The sequence below is a fragment of the Eubalaena glacialis genome, chromosome 9 (genome assembly GCF_028564815.1).
Source record: "Eubalaena glacialis isolate mEubGla1 chromosome 9, mEubGla1.1.hap2.+ XY, whole genome shotgun sequence".
In the NCBI taxonomy this organism is placed as follows: domain Eukaryota; kingdom Metazoa; phylum Chordata; class Mammalia; order Artiodactyla; family Balaenidae; genus Eubalaena; species Eubalaena glacialis.
Window position 1 is genome coordinate 5,172,189 of NC_083724.1, and position 23,081 is coordinate 5,195,269.

At 40.2% G+C, this 23,081-nt stretch overlaps 1 protein-coding gene across 3 annotated transcripts in view; it reads left to right on the plus strand.

Annotated features, from left to right (window-relative positions):
• The window catches only part of SETX (senataxin), an 83,558-nt gene extending 60,678 nt beyond the window's left edge, over positions 1-22,880 (plus strand). The window contains exons 16-26 of one of the 3 annotated variants that reach the window (XM_061199713.1): positions 2,574-2,675; positions 2,875-2,990; positions 4,473-4,544; positions 6,240-6,389; positions 7,685-7,792; positions 10,532-10,719; positions 11,337-11,429; positions 13,120-13,284; positions 16,663-16,788; positions 17,706-17,793; positions 21,791-22,880. In XM_061199713.1, coding sequence (XP_061055696.1) covers positions 2,574-2,675; positions 2,875-2,990; positions 4,473-4,544; positions 6,240-6,389; positions 7,685-7,792; positions 10,532-10,719; positions 11,337-11,429; positions 13,120-13,284; positions 16,663-16,788; positions 17,706-17,793; positions 21,791-22,537 — 1,955 coding nt within the window. In that variant the 3' untranslated portion in view covers positions 22,538-22,880. The remainder of the gene's footprint in view (positions 1-2,573; positions 2,676-2,874; positions 2,991-4,472; positions 4,545-6,239; positions 6,390-7,684; positions 7,793-10,531; positions 10,720-11,336; positions 11,430-13,119; positions 13,285-16,662; positions 16,789-17,705; positions 17,794-21,790) is intronic. The other 2 variants (XM_061199715.1, XM_061199714.1) reach the window with 2 other exon arrangements.
• The last annotated feature ends 201 nt before the right edge of the window (positions 22,881-23,081 follow it).

The following is a 23,081-nucleotide window of genomic DNA, read 5'->3' on the forward strand; positions in this document are numbered from 1 at the left end:
TTTTTCAGGTGTGGGTTGACAACACGAGAAGGCTGGGACAAAGGTGGCACAAGTGTCGTGTCTAGGTTGGATTTTTAATTTTTTTTGTTAGAGAGAAAATGACATCTCTTGTCAGTAAAGACAGCTTTTTTCTTCTTTTTCAGTACTTTCATTTTTGCTTCTTTTCACTATGTCCAGTGGTCCTGGGTGTCCTTTAAGGAAATACCTTGGACATCTCACCATTAAGTGTGATGTTTGTTTCTGGGGTTTGGTATATACCCTTTATCAGGTTAAAAAAGTCCCCTTCTAATGAGAGTTTTTTTAGTGAATGGGTGTTGAATTTTATTGCATGCAGTTTTTTTCATTCATCTCCCCCCCCACCCCCCCCCTGCATGGCAGTGGAAGCACAGAGTCCTAACCAGGGAATTCCCGCTTTTCTTTTCTTTCTTTCTTTCTTTCTTTTTTTTCTTTTTGGCCGTACCCCGAGGCTTAAGGCATCTTAGTTCCCCGACCAGGGTTTGAACCCAGGCCCATGGCAGTGAAAGTGCCGAGTCCTAACCACTGGACTGCCAGGGAATTCCCTACAATGCTTTTCTAATGTGAAAATATCTTTGATTCCTAGAATAAGGTCAACTTGGTTGTGTACTGTTATTTTTTAACACATTGCTGGATTGCTATTGATTTTTTTAAATGAGGCCAGCCTGTAATTTTTCTTTGTCATATCTTTGGTTTTAGTATTGAAGTTATACACACTTTAAAAATGAAGTTATTCAGACATTTATTTGGAATGTTTCGTATAAGACAGAGAATTACCTGTTACTTGAAGGTTAATTTGTTTTTAGCGTTGTTTTTTGAGGGGACTTCTTGCTTGTTTGTTTTTTGTCTATTTTTTGACAGATGGATAAGTTTCTGTCTGCTGAATGTCTTTAATTGTTGGTTTATTCAAGTTTTCTACATTTGAGTGAGTTTTGCTAATTCATATTATTCAAGAAAAATTTCCACTTCACCTTAGGTTTTCAAATATATTGGTATAACATTGTTCACTATATTCTCATTTTTAAAATCTCAACTGTATTTTGGTTGGGTCACCTTTGTCATTCTCTGTATTATGTATTTAGACTCTAAGTCCACATGTGGCATGGGCCTATGGTTGGAAAGTCCTAGAAGAGAGTTTATTTTTTTCCCAGCTAAGCCCAGGCCAAGATAGATTCATGTCTTTTTCATCCCTCCACTTCTTCCATGCCCTCTTGCTTTCTAGTGGGCTTTAAAATCCAAGCCCCAATTATAAAATTTCTGTATGTTGATTGGAATGGTAGTTTTGCTGATGTAGATATTTGTCAAACTCTGTAGAACTAAGGATTTTTAAATCTCTGCGTTTTATTGTATGTAAATTAAAAAACAAACACCTAAGCACCTAGAGAGTGACCAGCCCTCACCCTGTTCCCTCCAGGGAAGCCACAGCAGCTCAGGGGCTTTTACCTCTGGTTTTCACCTTTCTCTTTGTTTTTGGCCCCTAGGAATTTCTCTTACATCCTTCTGAGCTCACCCTGCAATTTAAAGGATGTCTGTTTTAATTTCTGGAGCATTTTTAGGTGCTTATATTGGGTATAAATCTCATCCACCTTTCTGGTAGAAACACAAGTTAGCAGTTTTGAAACCTTCAAGTAAATGTTGGTTAGAGAAGATGGCTTCAAATTTTAGAAGAATGAGCTGAACTAGGAACAAAAATATGTGTAGACAGCTGTATAATGAGTTCATTTATTCATTCAACATATGTTTATTGTACTTATATGCCAGCTGCTGTTCTAGGCAGTGACCAAAACAAAACCTGGTTCTTATGGGACTTGGATTCAGTGGAAGGAGATAGCAAGCAAGTATGTGATGTGTCTGATTGGGATAAGTGCTAATAAACGCTGCATGGTTGCTATAGTTTAGTTCAGTGAAGCAGTGGGAGATTTTTAGATTAAATAATATCTGAAATGTGCTAACCTAAAATTAAAATGTGGTTAATCAACCAGTTAAATGTTGCTGACAGTTCTTGGAATTACCATATTCCAGAATTTCCAGCATCTTGTGTCCCTTAGATCCTGGAGTGGCACTGTGATGTGGAGCAGAGTTTCAAAACCTTGGTTCTCAGTATTCTGCAGAAAAGCATTTGATGGTCGCGTAAGATTCTGTTTGGGGAATTCAGACATGTATTAATAGATAAAAGTCTTCATCTTTGAAATATCCTATGGTCAAGAAATTTGTTTTATTTTCACTCGCCATTTCCCAAATACATTTTACCATGGAGTGATGTATAGAACATAGTTTGAGAAGCATTAGTGTAATAGAATCTCAACTCTGCAGTGTACTGTTTATGCAACCTCAGTAGCTTTTATTAGGTGGAAATAAGTCCTTGCCTTATAGGATACTTGTGAAGCATATCTAAAAGAATGTGTGTGGAACCTCTAGCGCAGTTCCAGGTATTTGGTTGATTAATAGTTCATGTTAGCTCCTTTCTCTGATTGTTAATATATTTGCTTAGAAATAGTTATTATGTACAGAGATTGACAGTGTTCTTATTAATCTCTAAGTGTGACTTTTATCAACAGGAAACTGTGGAGATATAAATTTAGTACGTCTAGGTCCAGAAAAGTCTATTAATACTGAGGTCCTAAAATTCAGTTTGGACAGCCAAGTTAACCACAGAATGAGTAAGTACTGAGTAAAGGTATATATTAATTGATTTCTGTTTCTTTTTGTATGGTAGAAAATGGCGGCATTAAAGGTAATTTGGAGACCCTAGAAGTAGTCTAGTTTTGAAAGCTAGTTTTTCTTCTCAATTGTGTATGCATATGTGTGTATTTGTTAGAATTAGCAGTTTTATATCTTTTTTTTTTTTTTTTTTTAAAGAAAAAGAATTACCTTCTCATATTCAGGAGATGCATAGAAGAAAGGAATTTCTAGATCATCAACTAGATGAACTTTCCCGCCAGCGTGCTTTATGCCGAGGTGGAAGGGAACTACAGGTAACTAAACATTTCTTGATCAGTGTTTTTTTTTTTTTTTTAATTTTTTATTTATTTATTTATTTATTTTTGGCTGTGTTGGGTCTTCGTTTCTCTGCGAGGGCTTTCTCTAGTTGTGGCGAGCGGGGGCCACCCTTCATCGCGGTGCGCAGGCCTCTCACTATCGCGGCCTCTCTGGTTGCGGAGCACAGGCTCCAGACGCGCAGGCTCAGTAATCGTGGCCCACGGGCCTAGTTGCTCCGCGGCATGTGGGATCCTCCCAGACCAGGGCTCGAACCCGTGTCCCCTGCATTGGCAGGTGGATTCTTAACCACTGCGCCACCAGGGAAGCCCGATCAGTGTTTTTTAATAGCTCGTAGATAAACTAGTTGATGAGTATTTGATGCCATTCTTTCATTGTGGAATAGCATAATTTGTGTATAAAAATGTACACAGAAATGGTATGCCTTACATTAGGGGTTAAAGTTTTTTTAAAAGAACAAGATAGTAAATATTTTAGACTTTGCAGGCCATGTGGAATCTGTTTTAACCACTGAACGCCACTGTTAATAGCATGAAGGCAGAGTAGATAACACATAAGTGATGCCCCAAGGGTTGGCCTGCTTAAGCAGAAAGAGCATACCTGCAGTACCCTGAACAGAACTGAATCATACACAGTATTAAGAATTTATTGGACTTCCCTGGTGGTTCAGTGGTTAAGAATCTGCACTTACACTGAAGGGGGCTCAGGTTCGATCCCTGCTCAGGGAACTAGGGATCCCTCATGCCACACAGTGTGGCCACCAAAAAAAGAGTTTATCAAATTAACACCTACTAATTGAAACATGGGGTGCTGGTTATTGGGTTGCTGGATAATGAGCTGATGTTTAAAAACAGACCACAAGAGAAATCGAAATAGAGAAGTTTATTTTCACAGGTCTTGAAGAAGGTATAAGGCACGCCTTGAGGGGCATGGCAGGCAGGTCAAGGGAGAGTGCAGACAGAGAGAGGCAGGCCCTGGCGCACATGTCGTTATCAGAGTCCATGGGTGGTTCCCAGGCTAGGGTTGGATTGGCCAATTGTAACCGAAAGAGCAGGGTTTTGGTAAGTTGCTTGGAGGGTCTTATCTAAAGGGCACATAAGGGGAAGGCACTGGATGGCAGGGGAGACTGTTGATCACAAGAGCTTATGTTGGCTGGTGGGCTGGTGACTCCACGGGCTGCTGTCTAGGGCGTGCGTGTGTGTGAAGGGGCCTAGTGTTAGTCTGGGGTCTCTGCAGGCTGCTTGGCCAAACAAAATGGATGCCAGGGCAGCAGTACCATGGAGTAGCTTAGCTAAACTCTGACACACAGCAATACAGGAATACTGGTATAGAGAAAACACACTCGGTGAATCAGTTTTTCATTGGTAAAGTACTGGCTCACCCTTTTGAAATGTGAGGCAGTCCATTGGAAAGCATTTTAAAATGCTTAATTTTAATGATGGCATTCTGATTTTTTCCAGAGGCAAGAATTAGATGAAAAAATTGCCAAAGTTTCAAAAGAAAGGCAGGAGCTTGCTTCTAAAATTAAAGAGGTAAGTAGTTCACCTGTAGCATTTTCCTGGTATTACTTTTTCTTTTTTTAAATTATGAAATAGTTCAGACAACCTATGGTCTTTTCTCAATTACATTTAAAAATTTGGGGGAATTCCCTGGCTGTCCAGTGGTTAGGACTCTGTGCTTCCATTGCAGGGGGTGTGGGTGTGATCCCTGGTCAGGGAACTAGATCCTGTGTGCTGCAACTAAGAGCCCGCATGCCACAACTAAAAAATCCCTCATGCTGCAACTAAAGATCCCACACGCTGCAGGGAAGATCCCACATGCCACAACTAAGACCCAGCGCAGCCAAATAAATAAATAAATAAATATTTGAAAATACAGGGAAAACAATTACATGTCTGAATTCAGGTAGAGTGACAGTGGCTGGGATGTGGCCCAAGAAATACAAGCACCTTTTTTCTCAGTTTTTGGCTGAAAGCATATACTCTTTTTTACTTGTTTTTGATCACAAAAATCCTTCTATAACATGTATAACTTTTCCCAGTATTCTTTGGATATAAAAATATCAACTAACATTTAGATAGGTCAAAGCTAGGATGAGCCAGGTGTGTACCCCGTCACCAGAATGCAGCCCTTAATGAAATGAATTGGGGGTCAGGGAAAGAGAGGGTAATACTCAACCGGTAATGGTATTTGTATTTTTGAGCTGAGGTTTTTCTCTTGAATGTATTATTGACCTTCTCTGTGTGGCTAAATAAATATAATTGAACTTAATGCATATTTCCACTAGCAGTTTGTTTATTTAAATTAAAAATTATGTGGAAAGCTTTTTATTAAAACTTTAAGCTGAGCCCAAAATTAATCTTCCCACGTTTAAGGATGAAGTCCACGTTTACCGGTATTACGGTTTTTGCCACTGATCACGTTGTTCTGTGGGCCATTAAATTAATTGTACTTGGCAGTTTTACTCATTAGGTGGCTGAGAGGCGAGGTATGTGACAGTTAACATGTGAGCACCAGAAGGCCACAGTTGCCACCCTCTTCTCACATACATGCCTTGGCATCCATGGTTGAATCTATCGTATGTTCAGGGATGATTCACGACAGCTTTTTCAGGAGGGGAAATAGGCTAACTGAATCTCTGATGAGAGTACTGGTTTATTAATTCGAACACTGAATGATATGCATTGTGAGGTGTCATTCATACTGTCAGTCTCCATCACAGTTTATTCCATTATAGTCTGGACCAAGGTTGTTGGATTCTACTGTGGAATAAAATGCTTGTCAGTTTCACAGGCGTTTTTGTTGGTACTAGCCCTTATAAAAGAGAGAACAATATTACGTACTTAAAAACTAACAGAAAAGGGTATGTTCAGGCTTAGTTCTGATCCTGGTTTTACTCAGATAATTGCTTCACAACTCAGTAGAATTACTTAATCTTTGCTTATTCTGATACCTTCCCTCATACGTCAGGCTGTAAGAATTGTAATCCACTTTGACCAAATTAAACCCTGAATAAATTTTTCTTAATGTGCTTATTAAATCATGTTCTGAGGTTAGACTCCACTGCAAAGTGTTCTTTCTGGTGGCTTCTGATTATCTTGAATGTTTTTGCTGTTTTCTAGGTTTGAGGTTCCTACCTCACATTTACTAGACATTATTCTGCCACATAATAAGTGTAGTTAGGAATTTATATACCACTGAATGTTGATTAACTTTTATTCTCTTAGGTTCAAGGACGCCCACAAAAGACACAGAACATCATCATCTTAGAGTCCCACATCATCTGCTGCACACTGAGCACGAGTGGTGGTTTGCTGCTCGAGGCTGCTTTCCGTGGGCAAGGGGGTGTCCCCTTTAGTTGCGTCATTGTTGATGAGGTCAGTAAGCAGTCGGCCATACAGCTTTGCCTAAGGAGTAAGGAGTAAGTCTTAGATGAAGAGTGGCTGCCGAGATGTTGACAAAGTGGTCTTTTTGCATCTGATTTTGACCTGCCATTACATGTGTATTCTCTTATGTTGAAATATGCTGCTAATGACCCACCACGATGAAAATTGCTTTTTCAGTATTGGGACTACAGTCTTAGGGATTCCTGATTGTTCTTCATAAAATCCCTCCCAAGGATTATTCTAGCTCCTGCTTGGGGTATCTCTGCTTACCTTTTGAAGCATTTTTAATATAACTCTGGACCACTCTGAGCCACCATATTTTCAGCTAACATCTTTATTCCTACTTCATTCATTGAGCAAACGTTTATTGGGTACCTACTGTTTGCCAGAATGTAGAGCCAGAAGACAAAAGAGATGGAAAATGAGGTACTGAGAACCCATCCATGAGATCCAAGATCCAGTATTCACCAAAACGAAGGAATAGAAAAGATGGAAGTGATGAAATAATTGAAGGAAATGCCATTGAATTGAAAAGAAGCTTGAGTCTTGCAACTGAGGCGGCCTACTGAGGAACAACGAAGAGAGTGGGATGGGGGTGAGACGCACAGACACGCAGTCCCCTCAGGCATGTGCCCAGCAGGGACAAAGAAGACAAATAAGGGGGGCTTCCCTGGTGACGCAGTGGTTGAGAGTCTGCCTGCCAATGCAGGGGACACGGGTTCGAGCCCTGGTCCGGGAAGATCCCACATGCCGCGGAGCAACTAGGCCCGTGAGCCACAGCTACTGAGCCTGCGCGTCTGGAGCTTGTGCTCCGCCACAACAGAGGCCGCGACAGTGAGAGGCCCGCGCACCGCGATGAAGAGTGGCCCCCGCTCGTGGCAACTAGAGGAAGCCCTCGCATAGAAAACAAAGACCCAACACAGCCAAAAATAAATAAATAAATAAAATAAAATAAAATAAAAAAATAAAAGTTAAAAAAAAAAAAAAGACAAACCGGGGACATGACATGGCCCTTCTAGCTTATGGCTGCTTCCCGAGTGGTAGTGGCACCTGAGTGGCGGCTGACTTCAAAACGTGTGTGGGGTTTTTTTTTCCCCCCTCGGCGTTTAGAATGTTTTTGTTGTTTTGTTTTCTAACCAAAGAAAGTTCTTATTTTTGATCTTTGGTGCAGAAGGAGAAAGTGTATGTTTCTGAATGGTTACGACTCTTATGAATTGGATAGACTGTATATGGATAAATAAATAATAGAATTCTGATTATGTCCCATTCTGTCGTCTTATACCAAGGCCGGGCAGTCTTGTGAAGTTGAAACTCTTACTCCGCTCATCCATCGCTGCAGCAAACTCATCCTCGTAGGGGACCCTAAGCAGCTCCCTCCCACGGTCATCTCTGTGGTACGTGTCTTCACATTCGTGTTGCTTTAAAGTGGAAGGGGCTTGTTTGGGTTTTTTTTTGTTTTGGGGGGTGGGGCGGTCTTTCTTGGATCATCGTCTCTTATTTGCAGGGAAAAACAGGGAACGGCTGAGAAAAGAGAACCACTGTTAAGAGCCTTCATAGTAAAAGTCTCCGGAAATGTTCCTTTGTTCATAATGTGCTTATGCGTGTGTGACAGGAGCAGTGTTGAGTGTCACAGACCAGCAGTTTAGGAGGAGGACGTCCCATGTGCAGTGGGCTGTTCCTTTGGGAAAGGCAGTGTGCAGCTGTTCTAAGGGCTGTATCTGATTTATTTTAGTAACATAAACACCAAAACAATAATAAAAGAAAAACTTTAAAAGCAAGGAAAAGAATCCAACCTCCTGATTTATATTTAAATATGTGCAAACTTGAGGAAAACAGTATAAAGAGAAATTATTCTTACAGTAACGTTTTCAATTTTAGGATTCTGTATCCTATAGCACAGGAAAATGCCGGCATCCCTCACATCCTCTGAAAGGGAAGGTGGTGAAAGGAAAGAGATTGTGGGCTGTGCTTGTGGGAAGATGAGCGCCAAAGTTGTGGTCCCCTTCACTTTGTTTCTTAAATCTCACTAAAGATGGCTCCTAGAAATGCACAGCAGAATCAGGATTCAGATGTTTTGGGTAATCTTCATATAGGTCTAGATGACGGTTTTGAAATTTAATGAAATTTGAGCATTTTACTGATACATAGATTATTTGTACAAATGTAGAGTAGTGGCTGCATAAACAGTCCCAGAGAACAGACCATTTTCACAGCATTTCTGTTACGTTATGGAAAGAAAGCAAGTTGTTTTTGTTATTATTGTTTTTTGACTTTGGAATCATCAAAATGATAGTGCAGTTCTTTGACATCTGAACACTCGTGCGTGACTGTTGAAGGGAATAGCCTAGGAGCACCCGCGTCCCTGAGTGAAAACCTTGTCCGTAGGGAAGAGCTGCTGCAGGGGACTCTGCTTGTGGAGAACCAGGAGGAGCCAACTCTGTCCTGCGTTCTTTGGATAATACAGTGTTTCCGAAACTTACTGATTGAACTTCCTGAAGGGCCTTAGCACGTAGCTAGTGAAAAGGGGTTGTTGACAGGCCTCAGTTTTACTGTCTACTGTGGTGATGGATTAAAAACAGCAGAAATGAGAAAAATCCATTTGAGCTTTTCTTATTGTTTCAAAAATAATAGAGGCTTATTGAGAAAATTTCAGAAAATAATTACAAAGTTAATTTTCTCAACATGCCTTTCTAACCCTAGGGATAATTACTATGAACAATTTAGTGAGTATTTGAACAGTTTGTGGGCATGTGTGTGTTGACTTTTTTTTCAGTCTGTGTTCATTGAGTGCCAGGCTAATTCAGGCACTGTTTTTAAGTTCTGGCGTCAAGACAGTGATGAAAACAGACAAAAATCCCTGCCCTCATGAAGCTGACATTCTAGTGGGTAACAGACAGTAAATAAGTTACTAAATTCAGAATGTCAGATGGTTATAGGGAATGTATAAATTTGTGTATATGTATGTAGGTTTTGACCTTGTTTAAAGGTGGCAGAATCAGTCTGTACCACATTACCTTTTTTCCAGTCAGTAAATAGATCAGGAATATATGTTCATGTCAAAACATAAAAATCTCCATCATTTTGTAGGATGGACTCAGTTTTTTTTCTGGAAGTGGATGTGTTACCTCATATAAACCATTTTCTTTTTCCCCAGAGTGAAGTAAATGAGGTTTTAGCTAACTTGAATAGATAAACTTTGGGGGGTATAGATGAAATTGCCAAATGTCTACTAAAAATATTCTCTTTAATTATACAAACCTATTTAATATCACATATATAAATAATATAAATAAGAAGTAATGCCTATTTTCTCCATTCTGATAGTTTGTGAAACAGGTTTATTAAAACTTTGCACATACATCTTCAATGCTCATATTGTCAACATCACTCATAAAGATTGCATCATCTTAGTGGGTTTTCCAGAGCACATTTTTTGCTTCTGGATTATTTAAGATATAATACTTTTTGAATCTTGATATGATGCTACCATTGAAAAGTATATCCCAAGGCACGACCGTGATAACATTAAGACAGTTTTCTTCATTTGTCAATTAAGTCACTGTGTTTCAGATCACAGGTTTGTAACCCTTTCTTGGATTTATGAAATCAACTTAGTTGCCTGTCTCCTCCACTAGAATGTAAGTCCTGTGACACTTGATCTCATCCACTGTAGACTCTCAGCACCCCAAATTTTAGCTGCTCGGTATATGATGGATGCATGAAGAAATTGGTCTTTCAGAGGCTTATTTACAATGATATTCATTATTTTTAGTTGTGAGAGCATAGCCCAGAAATAATTGTTAAAATCTGTGTTACAGTTCTTTGCTGCTTTTATCATCGATTCTTTCAGGTGACCCCTGTTAGCACCAAAATAGCGACAGTTGTGGTCATTCACAAGATCACATCTCGTTCATAAGCAGTATGTGGGTTTTCTAAATAAGGAGAAAATACCTTAACTTTTGTAGTCAAGCTGCATGGTTTTTCTAGGGCTGGAGTCGGAAACATCTTCTTTCTCTGAATCTTTGGTTGTTGGTAATACCTTGTACATTTTAGAGCTCAGTGATTGTTTTTTTAATAGTGGGAAAAGTACAAATGAATTCTTGGAGATTATTGCTTTGTTTTCCTCCTTTCAGAAGGCCCAGGATTATGGCTATGACCAGTCGATGATGGCCCGCTTCTACAAACTTCTGGAAGAGAACGTGGAGCACAACGTGATTGGCAGGCTGCCTGTCTTACAGCTCACCATTCAGTACAGGATGCACCCAGACATATGTCTCTTCCCTTCTAATTACGTTTATAACAGGAACTTGAAAACAAATAGGTGAGTTCTGTTCATTGCATGTTCACCTGTTTTATTTGTAGGTTTGGCTGCTTAGGAAGAATAGCTCTTTTGTTGTGCTTTTAGGTCTTGTTATTAAAAACATAAAGGTTTAATAATTTTAATTATAAAAGTCCTATTGATTGTAGCAAATGCAGATAAACGAAAAGAAAGGGAAAAACCCAACCCCTATTTATACTACCCAGAGGTAATCACTGGTAACATTTTGTTATATCTACTTCCAGTCCTTGTACTATGCACATCTTTTTTTTACTTTTTCTCTTTTTTGGGGAAAAAAAAAAGCACACCGTGCTCTACATAGTATTCCGTAGCTTGCTTTTTTCACTTACTGTATTATGAGTAACTTTCCAGTCATGATTGTTATATTTTAATTACATGGGTCATTCTCCCTAGTACTAGAATAGAAATGAAATTCACTTGCTACCTTTCACTAAAATATGTTATTTAAAAGTATTTAATTTTATTTAAAAAGAAGGTCCTTCTTGTCCTCTTACTTTCCCTCGCTCTCTTCCCCAGAAAGAACAAATGGTAATAATAATTCTAAAACGTTTTCTCTTATAATTTGACTTGCATTCTAAATGGTGGCTGCTCTTTTGTAGAATGACAGAGACCATTCGGTGTTCATCTGACTGGCCATTTCAACCCTACCTCGTGTTTGATGTTGGAGATGGTTCAGAAAAGCGGGATAATGAGTACGTTCTCCTTTTTCTTCAGTCCCCTCTGATGGTCCCAGAATTTTTGTATTGTTTCTGTTCATATTTAAATTCAAAATATTTTCCATATAAATCTCTCTGCCTACTGCCAGTGCACAATTATTTTCTTTTAGCTGGGTTGATAACTTCACCTTTTCAATCATAAATTACTGATGTCTTTATATATTTCAGTCTTTCTTCTGATTTTTTTTTCTTAACTGGGTAATGGGGGTTATGTTACCTAACATGCGGTCAGCACTTCAGTAGATCCATGCTGAGATCACAGCTGTGAGTAAAACAGACGTGGCCCCAGTGCAAGGCTGCTGTGGTCTTAACAGGGGAGACAGACATTAACCAGGCCATCACCGTGGTGATTAATGGTTCCGGTTGGGTTAAGTATTGTGAAGGATAAGTACAGACACAGTTGAGTCAAGGTGTGAGGCAGAGAGTGGACCGTACTTTCAGCATGTTGGATTGTGAATCAGGTGGTTCGTGAATGGCAGCGAAAAGGAGCAGTGGTTGCTAATTAGGAAGCACCTCAGAGGAGCCAGGGCTTCTTGTGAGAGAATAAAGGAGGAGGAGCCCGGAGGCTGCATCTGTTAGCACAGATAGAAATGCCACCCCGTATCACGACGTATGAAGAAATAGAAATTCCACCTCTGCGTCAGGAGAGAGCTGCAGAGCAAGTGGTGTCCTCCGTGAGAATAAGATATTAGTTAATAGCGGTGGAGGGAGGGGCCTCTCAGTGAAGAAGTTAGAAATACGGAGCAGTTGGCTGGGGGGTTGCTATTCCAGAGGGATTGTGAAGGTTGTAGTGGGGTCTGTTGGAATGGAGCAGAGGATTGAGAGTTTACCACATAAGTATTATGGAGATGGACGGTCACGAGAAGAGTGTTGGCCTGAGAGGTGACCAAATAAAGATTTCAGGTATGGAAAAGAAAGCTAGCTGACTGGGTTGTCTGTACAGTAAGTCTTGAAATTAGAATAGTGAGTATTTAAGGCTTTAAAGTGAGACAGATAAGGTAGCCTCGGGAATAAAGGTGCGAGTGCAGGGCATCCCCCAGCGTGCACACATGTTGCATTTGGTATGGTAATGAGGGAATGCATTGTAGTTCGGGAGATGAGTTGGGAGTGCAGGATGAGGCCAACAAGGACAGAGGACGTGATCCTGCTGTAGGGCCCCGTGTTTGTTCATCTCTGGGGGCTGGGTCACATTTAGTCTGTGTGGCTGCCATCCTCTCGGTCATGTGGTGCATGATCTGCATGGCCTGTGGTGGGGAATGCAGGAAGGTAGTACATCTGAAGCACTTCTCTCAGTGTTGGGAAGATAGTAAATCCTTAATGTTAGCTATTCATTAGTCATATCTTCATTATTATTATGAATACTTTCGTTCTCACTGCGGCTATCCCTGTTTTAATAAATGAAGAAACTGGTGCCTAAACATCACTTGACTCCAACCTCTTTTCTGTCATACAACTTCGTGTTTCACTGGGCAGTTATTTTTATATTTATTCATATGTACAATATTAATGGTCATTATAACAGCCTCTTTGAATCACTGCTGACTGAATAAAGATGAAACCTACCTATGTACCCTTTACTGTAGTGGAAAACAAAGTGGAACTTAACTTAGCAATTGGACTGCTATTAGTTTTGATGTGTTGTATTTTTTGTTTTCGTCTTATTTAGCTCATATGTAAATGTTCAAGAAATAAAACTGGTAATGGAAATAATTAAACTTATGAAAGACAAAAGAAAGGATATTACTTTCCGAAACATTGGCATAATAACCCATTACAAGGCTCAGAAGATGATGATTCAGAAGGATTTGGACAAAGAGTTTGATGGAAAAGGGTGAGGCATCTCTATTTTTAGAGATATTTCCAGCTTTTCTGTTGAATTAAAAAGAAGAAAGAGGGGATAGAAGGAAAGAAGAAAAGGAAACTTAACTCTAGGGAGTGGTCTTTAGACCCTGGTAGTATAGAACAAGGAGACTAGGACCCTGGCTCCATAGACTTGTGGTGGGAGGGAGTGTGGTTACACTTGTAGCCCCTGTAGATGGAGTGCCTCCCGCCAGTTCAGATGTCATCACCATTACACTTGACAATGGAAGTGACTGAGAAATTCTTCAGGCCTTTTTCTTTAGTTGGATGACTTGTTGTCTGAATTCTAACTCTACTGAGAATCATGTATTCACATTTTCACTTAGAATAAAGTATTTAACCCTTTTAGTGCCTTCATGTATAGGGTGAAGATCATGTGTTTGTCTCCTTTATACCTCGACAGTAAAATTAAAAATTAAATATTGGAAATCCATTAACTCAAAAGTTTCTGCACCTAGAAACACACAAACTACCAAATTGACTCTAGAAATAAACAGAAACTTTGGATAGACCTATTAAATGTAAAGAGATTGAGTTAGTAATCACTTTCCAACAGAGAAAAACACAGGACCAGGCTTCACTGGTGAATTCTGTCAAACATTAAGAATTAACACCAGTCCTTTGCAAATGCTTCCAAAAAATAGAAGGGAATACTTTCTAACTCATTTTATGGGGCCAATATTACCCTGATACCAAAGCCATGGAGACATCACCAGAAAAGAAAACTATGGACCAATATCCGTTATGAATATGGATGCAGAAATTCTCAACAAAATAATGGCAACTGAACTCAACAGCATATTAAAAAGATTATTTACCACAATCAAGTGGAATTTATCTCAGGAATGCAAGGTTGGTTCAACATATGAAAATCAGTCAGTGTGATATACCATATTAAAGGGGGAAACCCCACATGATGGTGATCATCTGAATAAATGTGGAAAAGACATTTGACTGAATGCAGCAACCTTTCATGATAAAGATAGTCAACAAACTAGGAATAGAAGGGAACTTCCTCAACCTAATAAAGAGCATCTATGAAAAACCCACAGCTAAAACATCATACTTGATGCTAAGATTAAAAGCTTTCCCCCTATGATCAGGAAGGATGCCTACTCTCACTACTTCTGTGCAGCACTGTATTAGAAGTTCTGTGCAGAGCAATTAAGCAAGAAAAGGAAATAAATGGCATCCATATTTGACAAGAAGAAGTAAAAGTGTCTCTTTACAAATGGCATAATCTGGGACTTGCCTGGTGGTCCAGTGGTTAAGACACCATGCTTCCACCGCAGGGGGCATGGGTTTGATCCGTGGTCAGGGAACTAAGATCCTGCACGCTGCGTGGCCAAAAAAAACACCAAAAACCAAAAAAACAAAACCAACAAAAAAAACAAATGGCATACTCTTACATATAGAAAACCCTAAAAAAAAATCTATGCAAACTACTGGTCCTTATAAACAAGTTCAGCAGAGTTGTAGGGTACAAGATCAGTATACAAAAATCAGTTGTATTTCTGTACACTGTAGAGAAATCTGAAAAGGAAAATTTTTTTAAATTCCATTTATAATAGCATCATAAAGAACAAAATACTTAGGAGTAAATGTAACCAAAGAAGTGTGAGCTCATACACAGAAGGACAAAACGTTGTTGAAAGAATTTAAAGAACTAGATAAATGTAAAGCCATTTCATGTTCATGGATCGGAAGACTTAATATTGTTAAGATGGCACCATTCCCCAGGTTGATCTACAGATTCATTGTTATCTCTGTCAAAATTCCATCTACCTTTTTTTTACAGAAATGGACAAGCTTATTCTAAAATTCACATGGAAGTGCAAGAGACCCTAAGTAGTTTGACAGAGAACAATGTTGGAGGGCTCACACTTCCCTCTTTCAAAATTTACTACAAAGCTATCAACACTGGTACTGTCATAAGGGTAGACATACAGACCAATAGAATAGAAGTGAGATTCCAGAAATAAATCCATACATTTATGGCCAGTTGATTTTCAACAAGGGTGCCAAGCCTATTCATTGGGGAAAGAATAGTTTTTCAACAAATGGTGCTGGAATAACTGGATATCCACATGCAAAAGAATGAATTTAGACCCCTGTCTCACACTGTATACAATAATTAACTCAAAATGAATTAGAGCCCTGAGTCTAAGAGACAAAATTATAAAACTTATAAGGAAACAAAGGTAAATTTATATGACCTCAGATTAGGCAACAGATTCTTAGATATGATACCCAAGCACAAGTAACCAAAGGAGAAGTAAATTGGCCTTCTTAAAAATTAAAAACTTACGTGTTTCAAAGGACACACTATCAAAAGAGTGAAAAGGCAACACACAGAGTGGGAGAAAATACTTGCAAAATATTTATCTGATAAGTCATATCCAGAATATATAAAGAACTCATACAACTTAATAAAATGATAATCTAACTTTTTAAGTGGGCAAACGATGTGAATAACATTTCTCAAAAGAAGATAAAAATCCAACAGGCACATGAAAAGCTGTTCCACATCATTTGTCATTAGGGAAATGCAAATCAAAACCACAATGAGGAGATATCATTTCACACCCACCAAGATGACTATCATTACAAAAAAAAAAAAAACAGTAAGTTTTGGCAAGGATGTGGAGAAATTGGAATACTTATACATTGCTGGTGAGAAACTGTAGAAAACAGTTTGGCAGTTCCTCCTAAAGTTGAACATAGAATTACCACGTGACCCAGCAATTCCACTCCTAGATACATACCTGAAAGAATTGAGAAAGGGTTCACACAAAAGCTTGTACATGAATGTTCGTAGCAACATTATTCATGATAGTCAAAAAGTGGAAACAACCCAAATGTCCAAAATTTGTACATAGGTAAAAAATAAATTGTGTATCTGTACAAGCGAATAGTCAGTCGTAGAAGGAATGAAGTACTGTTACAGTTTACGACACGGATGAACCTTGAAAACATTATGCTAGGTGAAGGAAGCCCAACACAGAAGGTCCCATATTTTATGATTCCATTTATATGAAATTTGCCATATAGAAAAGTCCATAGAGACAGACAGTAGATTAGTGGTTGCCAGGGCCTGGGGAGGGGGAGATAGAGACTGATGGCTGATAGGCACAGGGCTTCTCTCCTGGGTGATGGACATGCTATGAAATTAGATAGCGGTGATGGCTGTACACCGTAGTGAATGACTCAACACCACCAAATGGTGTACTTTAAAATGGTGAATTTTGTGTTATGTGAATTCTATTCCAATTTAAAAAGATAGCATTAAAAAAGTATCTAAGAAATACTACTGTATAAATATGTATATTTAATAATTATCTTTTTTCAGTAAATATGTTTCTCTCTTCGTAAATAGGCCAGCAGAAGTAGATACCGTGGATGCCTTCCAGGGTCGTCAGAAAGATTGTGTTATTGTTACATGTGTCAGAGCAAATGCCATGCAAGGCTCAATTGGGTGGGTAACTGTCATTATTGATTCTTTGCTTGTTTATGATCCAGAGTTAGATCTTTTTTTTTTTTTTAATTTTTATTTATTTATTTATTTATTTTTGGCTGTGTTGGGTCTTCGTTTCTGTGCGAGGGCTTTCTCTAGTTGCGGCGAGCGGGGACCACTCTTCATCACGGTGCGCGGGCCTCTCACTGTTGCGGCCTCTCTTGTTTCGGAGCACAGGCTCCAGACGCGCAGGCTCAGTAGTTGTGGCTCACGGGCCTAATTGCTCCGCGGCATGTGGGATCTTCCCAGACCAGGGCTCGAACCCATGTCTCCCGCATTGGCAGGCAGATTCTCAACCACTGCGCCACCAGGGAAGCCCCCGAGTTAGATCTTTTTAATCACTGTTAGAGAATACCATCATTTGCTCTATTTTCTTATATAAAAAATTGAGTAATATCTTGAAGGTTTCTTTTTTAAGTTGTGAAGTTGATCCACTGTTAGGTCTGCTTCTCTTGGTACCTTGTGTATTAACCCATGTCACAGTGTGAATCTGTTTTTTCACTTGATAAGAGTGAAACAGATTATTGAATCCAGTATATTTTGCAGGGGCATGTTCCTCTCCATGGTATGTGTCATAATTGATCTACTATCACATTTTTAGGATCTTTTAAGGCTTAAAAATCATACCATTAAAATTTCCAATATCTCATCCAAGTCAAAATAGGAAATCGACAGACAGATGCATCACTTTGAAGGAAAGCACTGGGCATCTTGTTTGTTTGCTGTCCTTAATGGGAATTGCTTCTGTGCCAGGTCCTGCACCATGACCTTAAAGCAGGAGCCCAAGAAAAGCTGTCTGAAGCCTGTGTCTCACCTACACTGACATGCCGAGTCATTCTGAAGAAAGAAGTAACTTTTTTTTTCCTTCTGTTGCTTAGGTTTCTGGCAAGTTTGCAGAGATTGAATGTCACCATCACACGAGCCAAGTACAGCCTCTTCATCCTGGGACATTTGAGGACCCTGATGGTAGGTACATTCTAGAGAACCAGAGAACTCCAGAGTTTGCCCATCATGACTGATACCGGGTTGAGGTTTTGTTTTTATTTTTCATCAAAGTGGAATGATTTCGAGGCTACAAACAATAATGAGCCTCTTCCCCCTGGTTGGTATGTCCTCCAGCAGCTTCTTCCTGGGAGCTTTTGTAATGCCTAAACCGCTCACCCTTTCTTAGCCCAAGACCCAGGTATCCGTAGTTCACTCTCAAGATGACCTTTAAAAAAAATTGTATCTACATCGTAGAATTGTTACGAAGACATGTAAACCCATATATGTAAAGTGCTAGAAGATTGGTTAGCACTTAGTAAACACTCAGTAAATGTGGCTATTAGCCTAGCTTAATGCCAGAGAGGGGGGGAATGTGCAGGGAAGTGCTTGGATCTTCATTTCTGTCTTGGCACTTAGAGCAGCACTGCTTGCTGTTTCCCTTGAGGGGTGAGTGGCATCAGAGCTCCTCCATCAGTACAGATACTCCTCTAGAAGGAGGGACGAGTTTACATCTGTAGCCGACAAATAGTACAGCTTAATTTGGTGAATCACAGCTAGATAAAGCATATATTTGCTGCCTGTCTCATTAGGTGTAATAACTCAGTTTCTCTAATTTCTGTATTTAACAGAGTCATTGGTTTATCTCAGGAGGGGTGCCAACTCAGTAGGTTTTTCCCCTGTTTTGGTTAGTTCCACCAGAGGGCGCACAAATACAGTCTTTCTCATTCAACTCTTACCTGTATCTGTGGTCTTCAACCTTTGTTGTTTGTGTACCCCCTTGAAAGAATGTTTAAAAGCTGTGTATCCTCCGTTTTTAAGTTTATATTGAAAATTTTTCATCGTAAGTGTTGATAAAGATGTTGTTTCTAATGTATTGTAAAATTTGACATTTAAAAATAAAGCTATTAAAAATAAATCTATTATGCCACTCTTAAATATATCCAGTGGAATAGAGAGCAGTGTTATTCTTTCTGCTCTTTAAAATTGAATTGCCATTTATACTGTTTAGGATAAAATTCAGTGGGGGTAGTTTATATATTTTCATAATTAAAAGCCTTTCTGTTAATATGACTATTAGGCTTTTCTGCCACAAAAAATTTACATGTAAATTTGAAAGTTTAAAGAATTGGTTTTCATAACTATTTGGGGAAACTGTGTGAAGGGTGCGTGGAACCTCTGTACTGTTTTGGTAACTTCCTGTGAATCTATAGTTACTCAAAGAGTTTTTTAAAAAATTATTTTTCCTGTGACCATAAGGATCTGAGTATTAACGAACGATATCTTGTCAGTTGAGTAACGTATTAACAGTTATTATTTTCACACAGTTGAATTTTGATAATGTTCAAACCCGAAAAGTAAAATGTTTATAGAGCTGTGTCTCTTAGATGCCCTGATAGCGGGAGCCTTCATGGGCACCCCTCTGTTTACCACCCTCTCTATTTGACACCCAGGCGTGTTTACCTCCCCTAGCCGTGCGCCCTGTGGTCAGATTTGGGACAGGTGAGAGTTGTGGTGGTTGTGAAGGATGGAGTGGAAGGGCAGAAAAGCCCCAGGAGGACATAGGGAACTGGGGTTTGGAAGCTGAGGTTTGGCAATTGATTCCCAGAAAACGTTCTCACATCCCCCCGAGGAAGTCTCTGTGAGCCCCAGAGTCACCGTCACGCAGATTTGAAGACCACTGATGTCTAGCTGCGGTATAGACGTTATTATCTTCACTCTGGGAAGCCAGTGTGACAAAAAGAGACCGACAGAACAGAATAGAAAAACTTCCAGTTTATCATTTGGACTTTGCAATCCAACTTACGTATTTGTCCTTGGGCTTCCCCCCACCCCAGCCTCTTTTTTTTTTTTTGGTTCTTTAGCCCAATTTCCCTTACGGAGATGGAATCAGTGATTAAGGCACTTGGTTTCCTCTGAGAAATCAAGACTAATAGCCCCTTCTCAGAACTGTTTTTGTGATCTAGGGATTGGATTAAACAGCAAGTTTAGGTGCAGTAGAATTGGCAGAAATAGCAGCAAGGCCATCTGCTTTACATCTGCGTTCCAGCCACAGGGTAGGACTCTCAAGAGCTCTCCTGAGTCAGGGAGATCTGAGCCTGGTACTGCTTATATGCACCTTCCTGGTGCATGCGGTCACCGTACCGTGCACTTGATTTACATGACTTACTTTAAAAGACCCTGTGAGGTCTGCATTGCCAGCATAGTTTATCAAATCCAAGAAGCCATTAGTTATATAATGTGCATCATTATTTTATGTTCTACTATTGAACTGTGACACTTTATTTTCACTTAGAATTTTTGTTTTATAGTTACTGAAAGAACTCTTTTAGACTTCAGACAGATTTTTATTGGGTTGGCCAGAAGGTTCATTTGGGTTTTTCTGTAACATCTGAATGAACTTTTTGGCCAACCTAGTGTCATACCACTCTTGTTCATACATAGGAAATACAGCAAAATAGATAGACTAAGGTACCCCTGAAAGCGTCTCACTTTCAGACTAACACTCTGGTCGTCCCCATTCACCATCCCACGTACCCTTGCTCACGCTCGAACCGTTCCCTGTGCAGTCAGAGGCGTCTCATGAGACGGCCCCACTGTGGTCCCCGGGGTTTTTTCCAACTTCTGATCTCCATTCTCCAAGTTGTAGTGCTGGTACTTTCTTGTCTTATCAGAGGATGTCTGTGGAAAGATTTTTCAGGCAAGAGCCAGGACTCATTCTTTTTAAAAGCGGTTTGTTGACTAAAAGTCAAGAGGTTGTAGTCGCCCAGCCATGAATTCCTCCAGGATTACATACATGGAAACTGCTACCTGGCCAAGAGGCACCCCAAAGTCAGAAATAGTAAAATGTGAAAATAAAGCGCATTTTATTTATTTTATTTTTTTTCAAAGCGCATTTTAGAGTCATCTAAACAAAATACTATTCATACTTTACAGTGAGGAAACAGGCTCAGAGAGGTCAAATGACTTGACCAAGGTCACACAGCAGGTCAGTACTATGTATGCAGCTTCACTGCTATACCCTTACCCACCTTCATGAGTAGTGCAGGAGCCCCCATGAGGGAAGCTATCCTTTTCTTCTCTTTCCTTCAGTCTCCGTCTTTTTTCCTCCCTCATACTCTCTCTTTCTTCTGTCTGAAGAGGCCCAAGTTCTGATGGTTGTAAAGAAGCAATTTATTGCTGAGGAAACTCTAAAAGGAAGAGAGGAGAGATGCGTGAGTTGGGTTTTTGTTTTGTTTTGTTTTGTTTTTCCCTTTAGATGTGCTTTTCATAACTTAAGCTCTTCTAGAAAAGAGACAAAAGTGGGACAATATCTTTGGAATAGTTATCTCAGCGGATTAAGATGGTTTAGCCCTTTGGAGTTTGGGAAGCCTTTGGGAATTTGATGAAAGCTATGGACCTCTTTCTAGAACAGTCAGCATGCACTCAAAAGTTAGAGCTTTCTGAAACCAAGCCTTCCTCTTCCAGAATGTTAGCCTTGGCAGGAGGCAGGCAAGACTCTAGGATCAGCAGTGTCAAGGGAACTCGGTGGGATGACGCAGCCCTTCTGTGTCCGTGTTGTCCGGGATCCTAGCCCTGGTCACATGCGGCTGCTGAGCACTTGCAATGTGGCCGGTGCAACTGAGGAAATGAATGTTTAATTTTGCTTAATTGAAGTTTAGATAGCTACATGAGGCTACCGGCAGTTGGTACAGATTTGCATGACAGCTAATTCACCACGTGGCCTGAGTAACAGTGGTAAAATGGTGGAAGTTCTTTCTTAGAGGTGGTGCCCAGTGTTCTTTTCTAGCAGCGTGGCTTTATCGTTCTATATTCCACCTTATTTTTCCTTTCAGCCTTGTCTAACAAGTAGTGGATTCTTGAGAATCTGTTCACGAAAGTATACTTACTATTTGTTCAGAAGTGAAAACTGGAACCTCTGCTTCCCAAGCATATGAGTGTTTCTTTGGGATGTAATTTTCTTCCTTCTCTTTGTTTCAAGGAAAACCAGCATTGGAATCACCTGATTCAGGATGCACAGAAGCGTGGTGCCATTATTAAGACTTGGGACAAAAACTATAGACACGATGCAGTGAAGATTCTGAAACTCAAGCCCGTACTGCAGAGAAGTCTGACTCACCCTCCTGCTATCGCCCCAGAGGTGTCCACACCCCAGGGCGGAGTGCCCAGCAGCAAGCTAGACAGTGAATTTGCCAAGGCGTCCTTTGCTTCTTCCCTGTACCCCTCACCCTCTGACTCCAAAGAAGCCACTGTCACTGTTACTGCAAAGGACCCTGAAAGGCCACCCATTCAGGACTGGCTTCGGGACCCACGACTGCTTAGGAGGATGAGCTTGGGCTTTGAAGCCAAAGGGAAATGCCTCAGTGAGCTGCAGCCCTCGAGCCCCCAGTATCCGGGAGCAACGCCTCTCTTGGGAGAGCCAGGCTTCCCCGGAAGTCACCAGGATCCGACCAGTATTGGGCAGCAGCCCCCCGCCAAGGGAGCTGCTGTGAACAACCACAGTCCTCACGCGCAGTGCGACCCTCCAGCTGCTAGTACCGATGCTTCCACGAGTAAATGTGCCCAGGAAGGGGGGGCACTCAGCGACAGGAGGGAGACCAGGGCCTTCACTGAGGGGGATCAGGAGAGGCGTGGCTCTCTGAGCCACCACACAAAGAGGAACTCAGGCTGGGACGAGAGGGGACTGGAGAAGGAGGACAGTAGCTTAAAGAAGAGGAGGCTTTTATAGTGGAGCCAAATGAGACTGTCAGCCACAGCATTACTGCAAACTTCAGATGACCAGCTAGTAGGACTGTCCAGATAAGATTACTTTTTTCCTTGAAGGAGTTTGTGTGCTGTTGGAAAACAGAAAATGTATCCTAACACATGGGCCTCTTGGTCATCTTCAGTACTTTTTGTCAGTTGCAAAAGCTTTCAGAAGGCATTTGTGTATCAGTAATAATGTCCTCGAAGTCGAAGACTTAAAATGTTGATCTCTTGTTCTTCTGTAGAAAAGGTCAGACTGGAGAGGATGCTGTAAAAGTTGGAATGTATATTTGTATAGCAAATAACAGAATCCTTTTAAAATTTAATCTGGTAGACAGCTTTTCTTTCCCCTGCTTAAAATGTTAATCATTTTCAACGGAACAAACCTTATATTTAAAAAAAACAAAAGGTGGGAGGAGGGCAGGTCCTTTCAAAGATTGTTGTAGCAAACAGACGTCTTTAACAGCCAAGGCGGCCTGAGAGAATTGAGTCAGTGCATTGGGTCAGATGCCTCTCGTCCTGTTAAA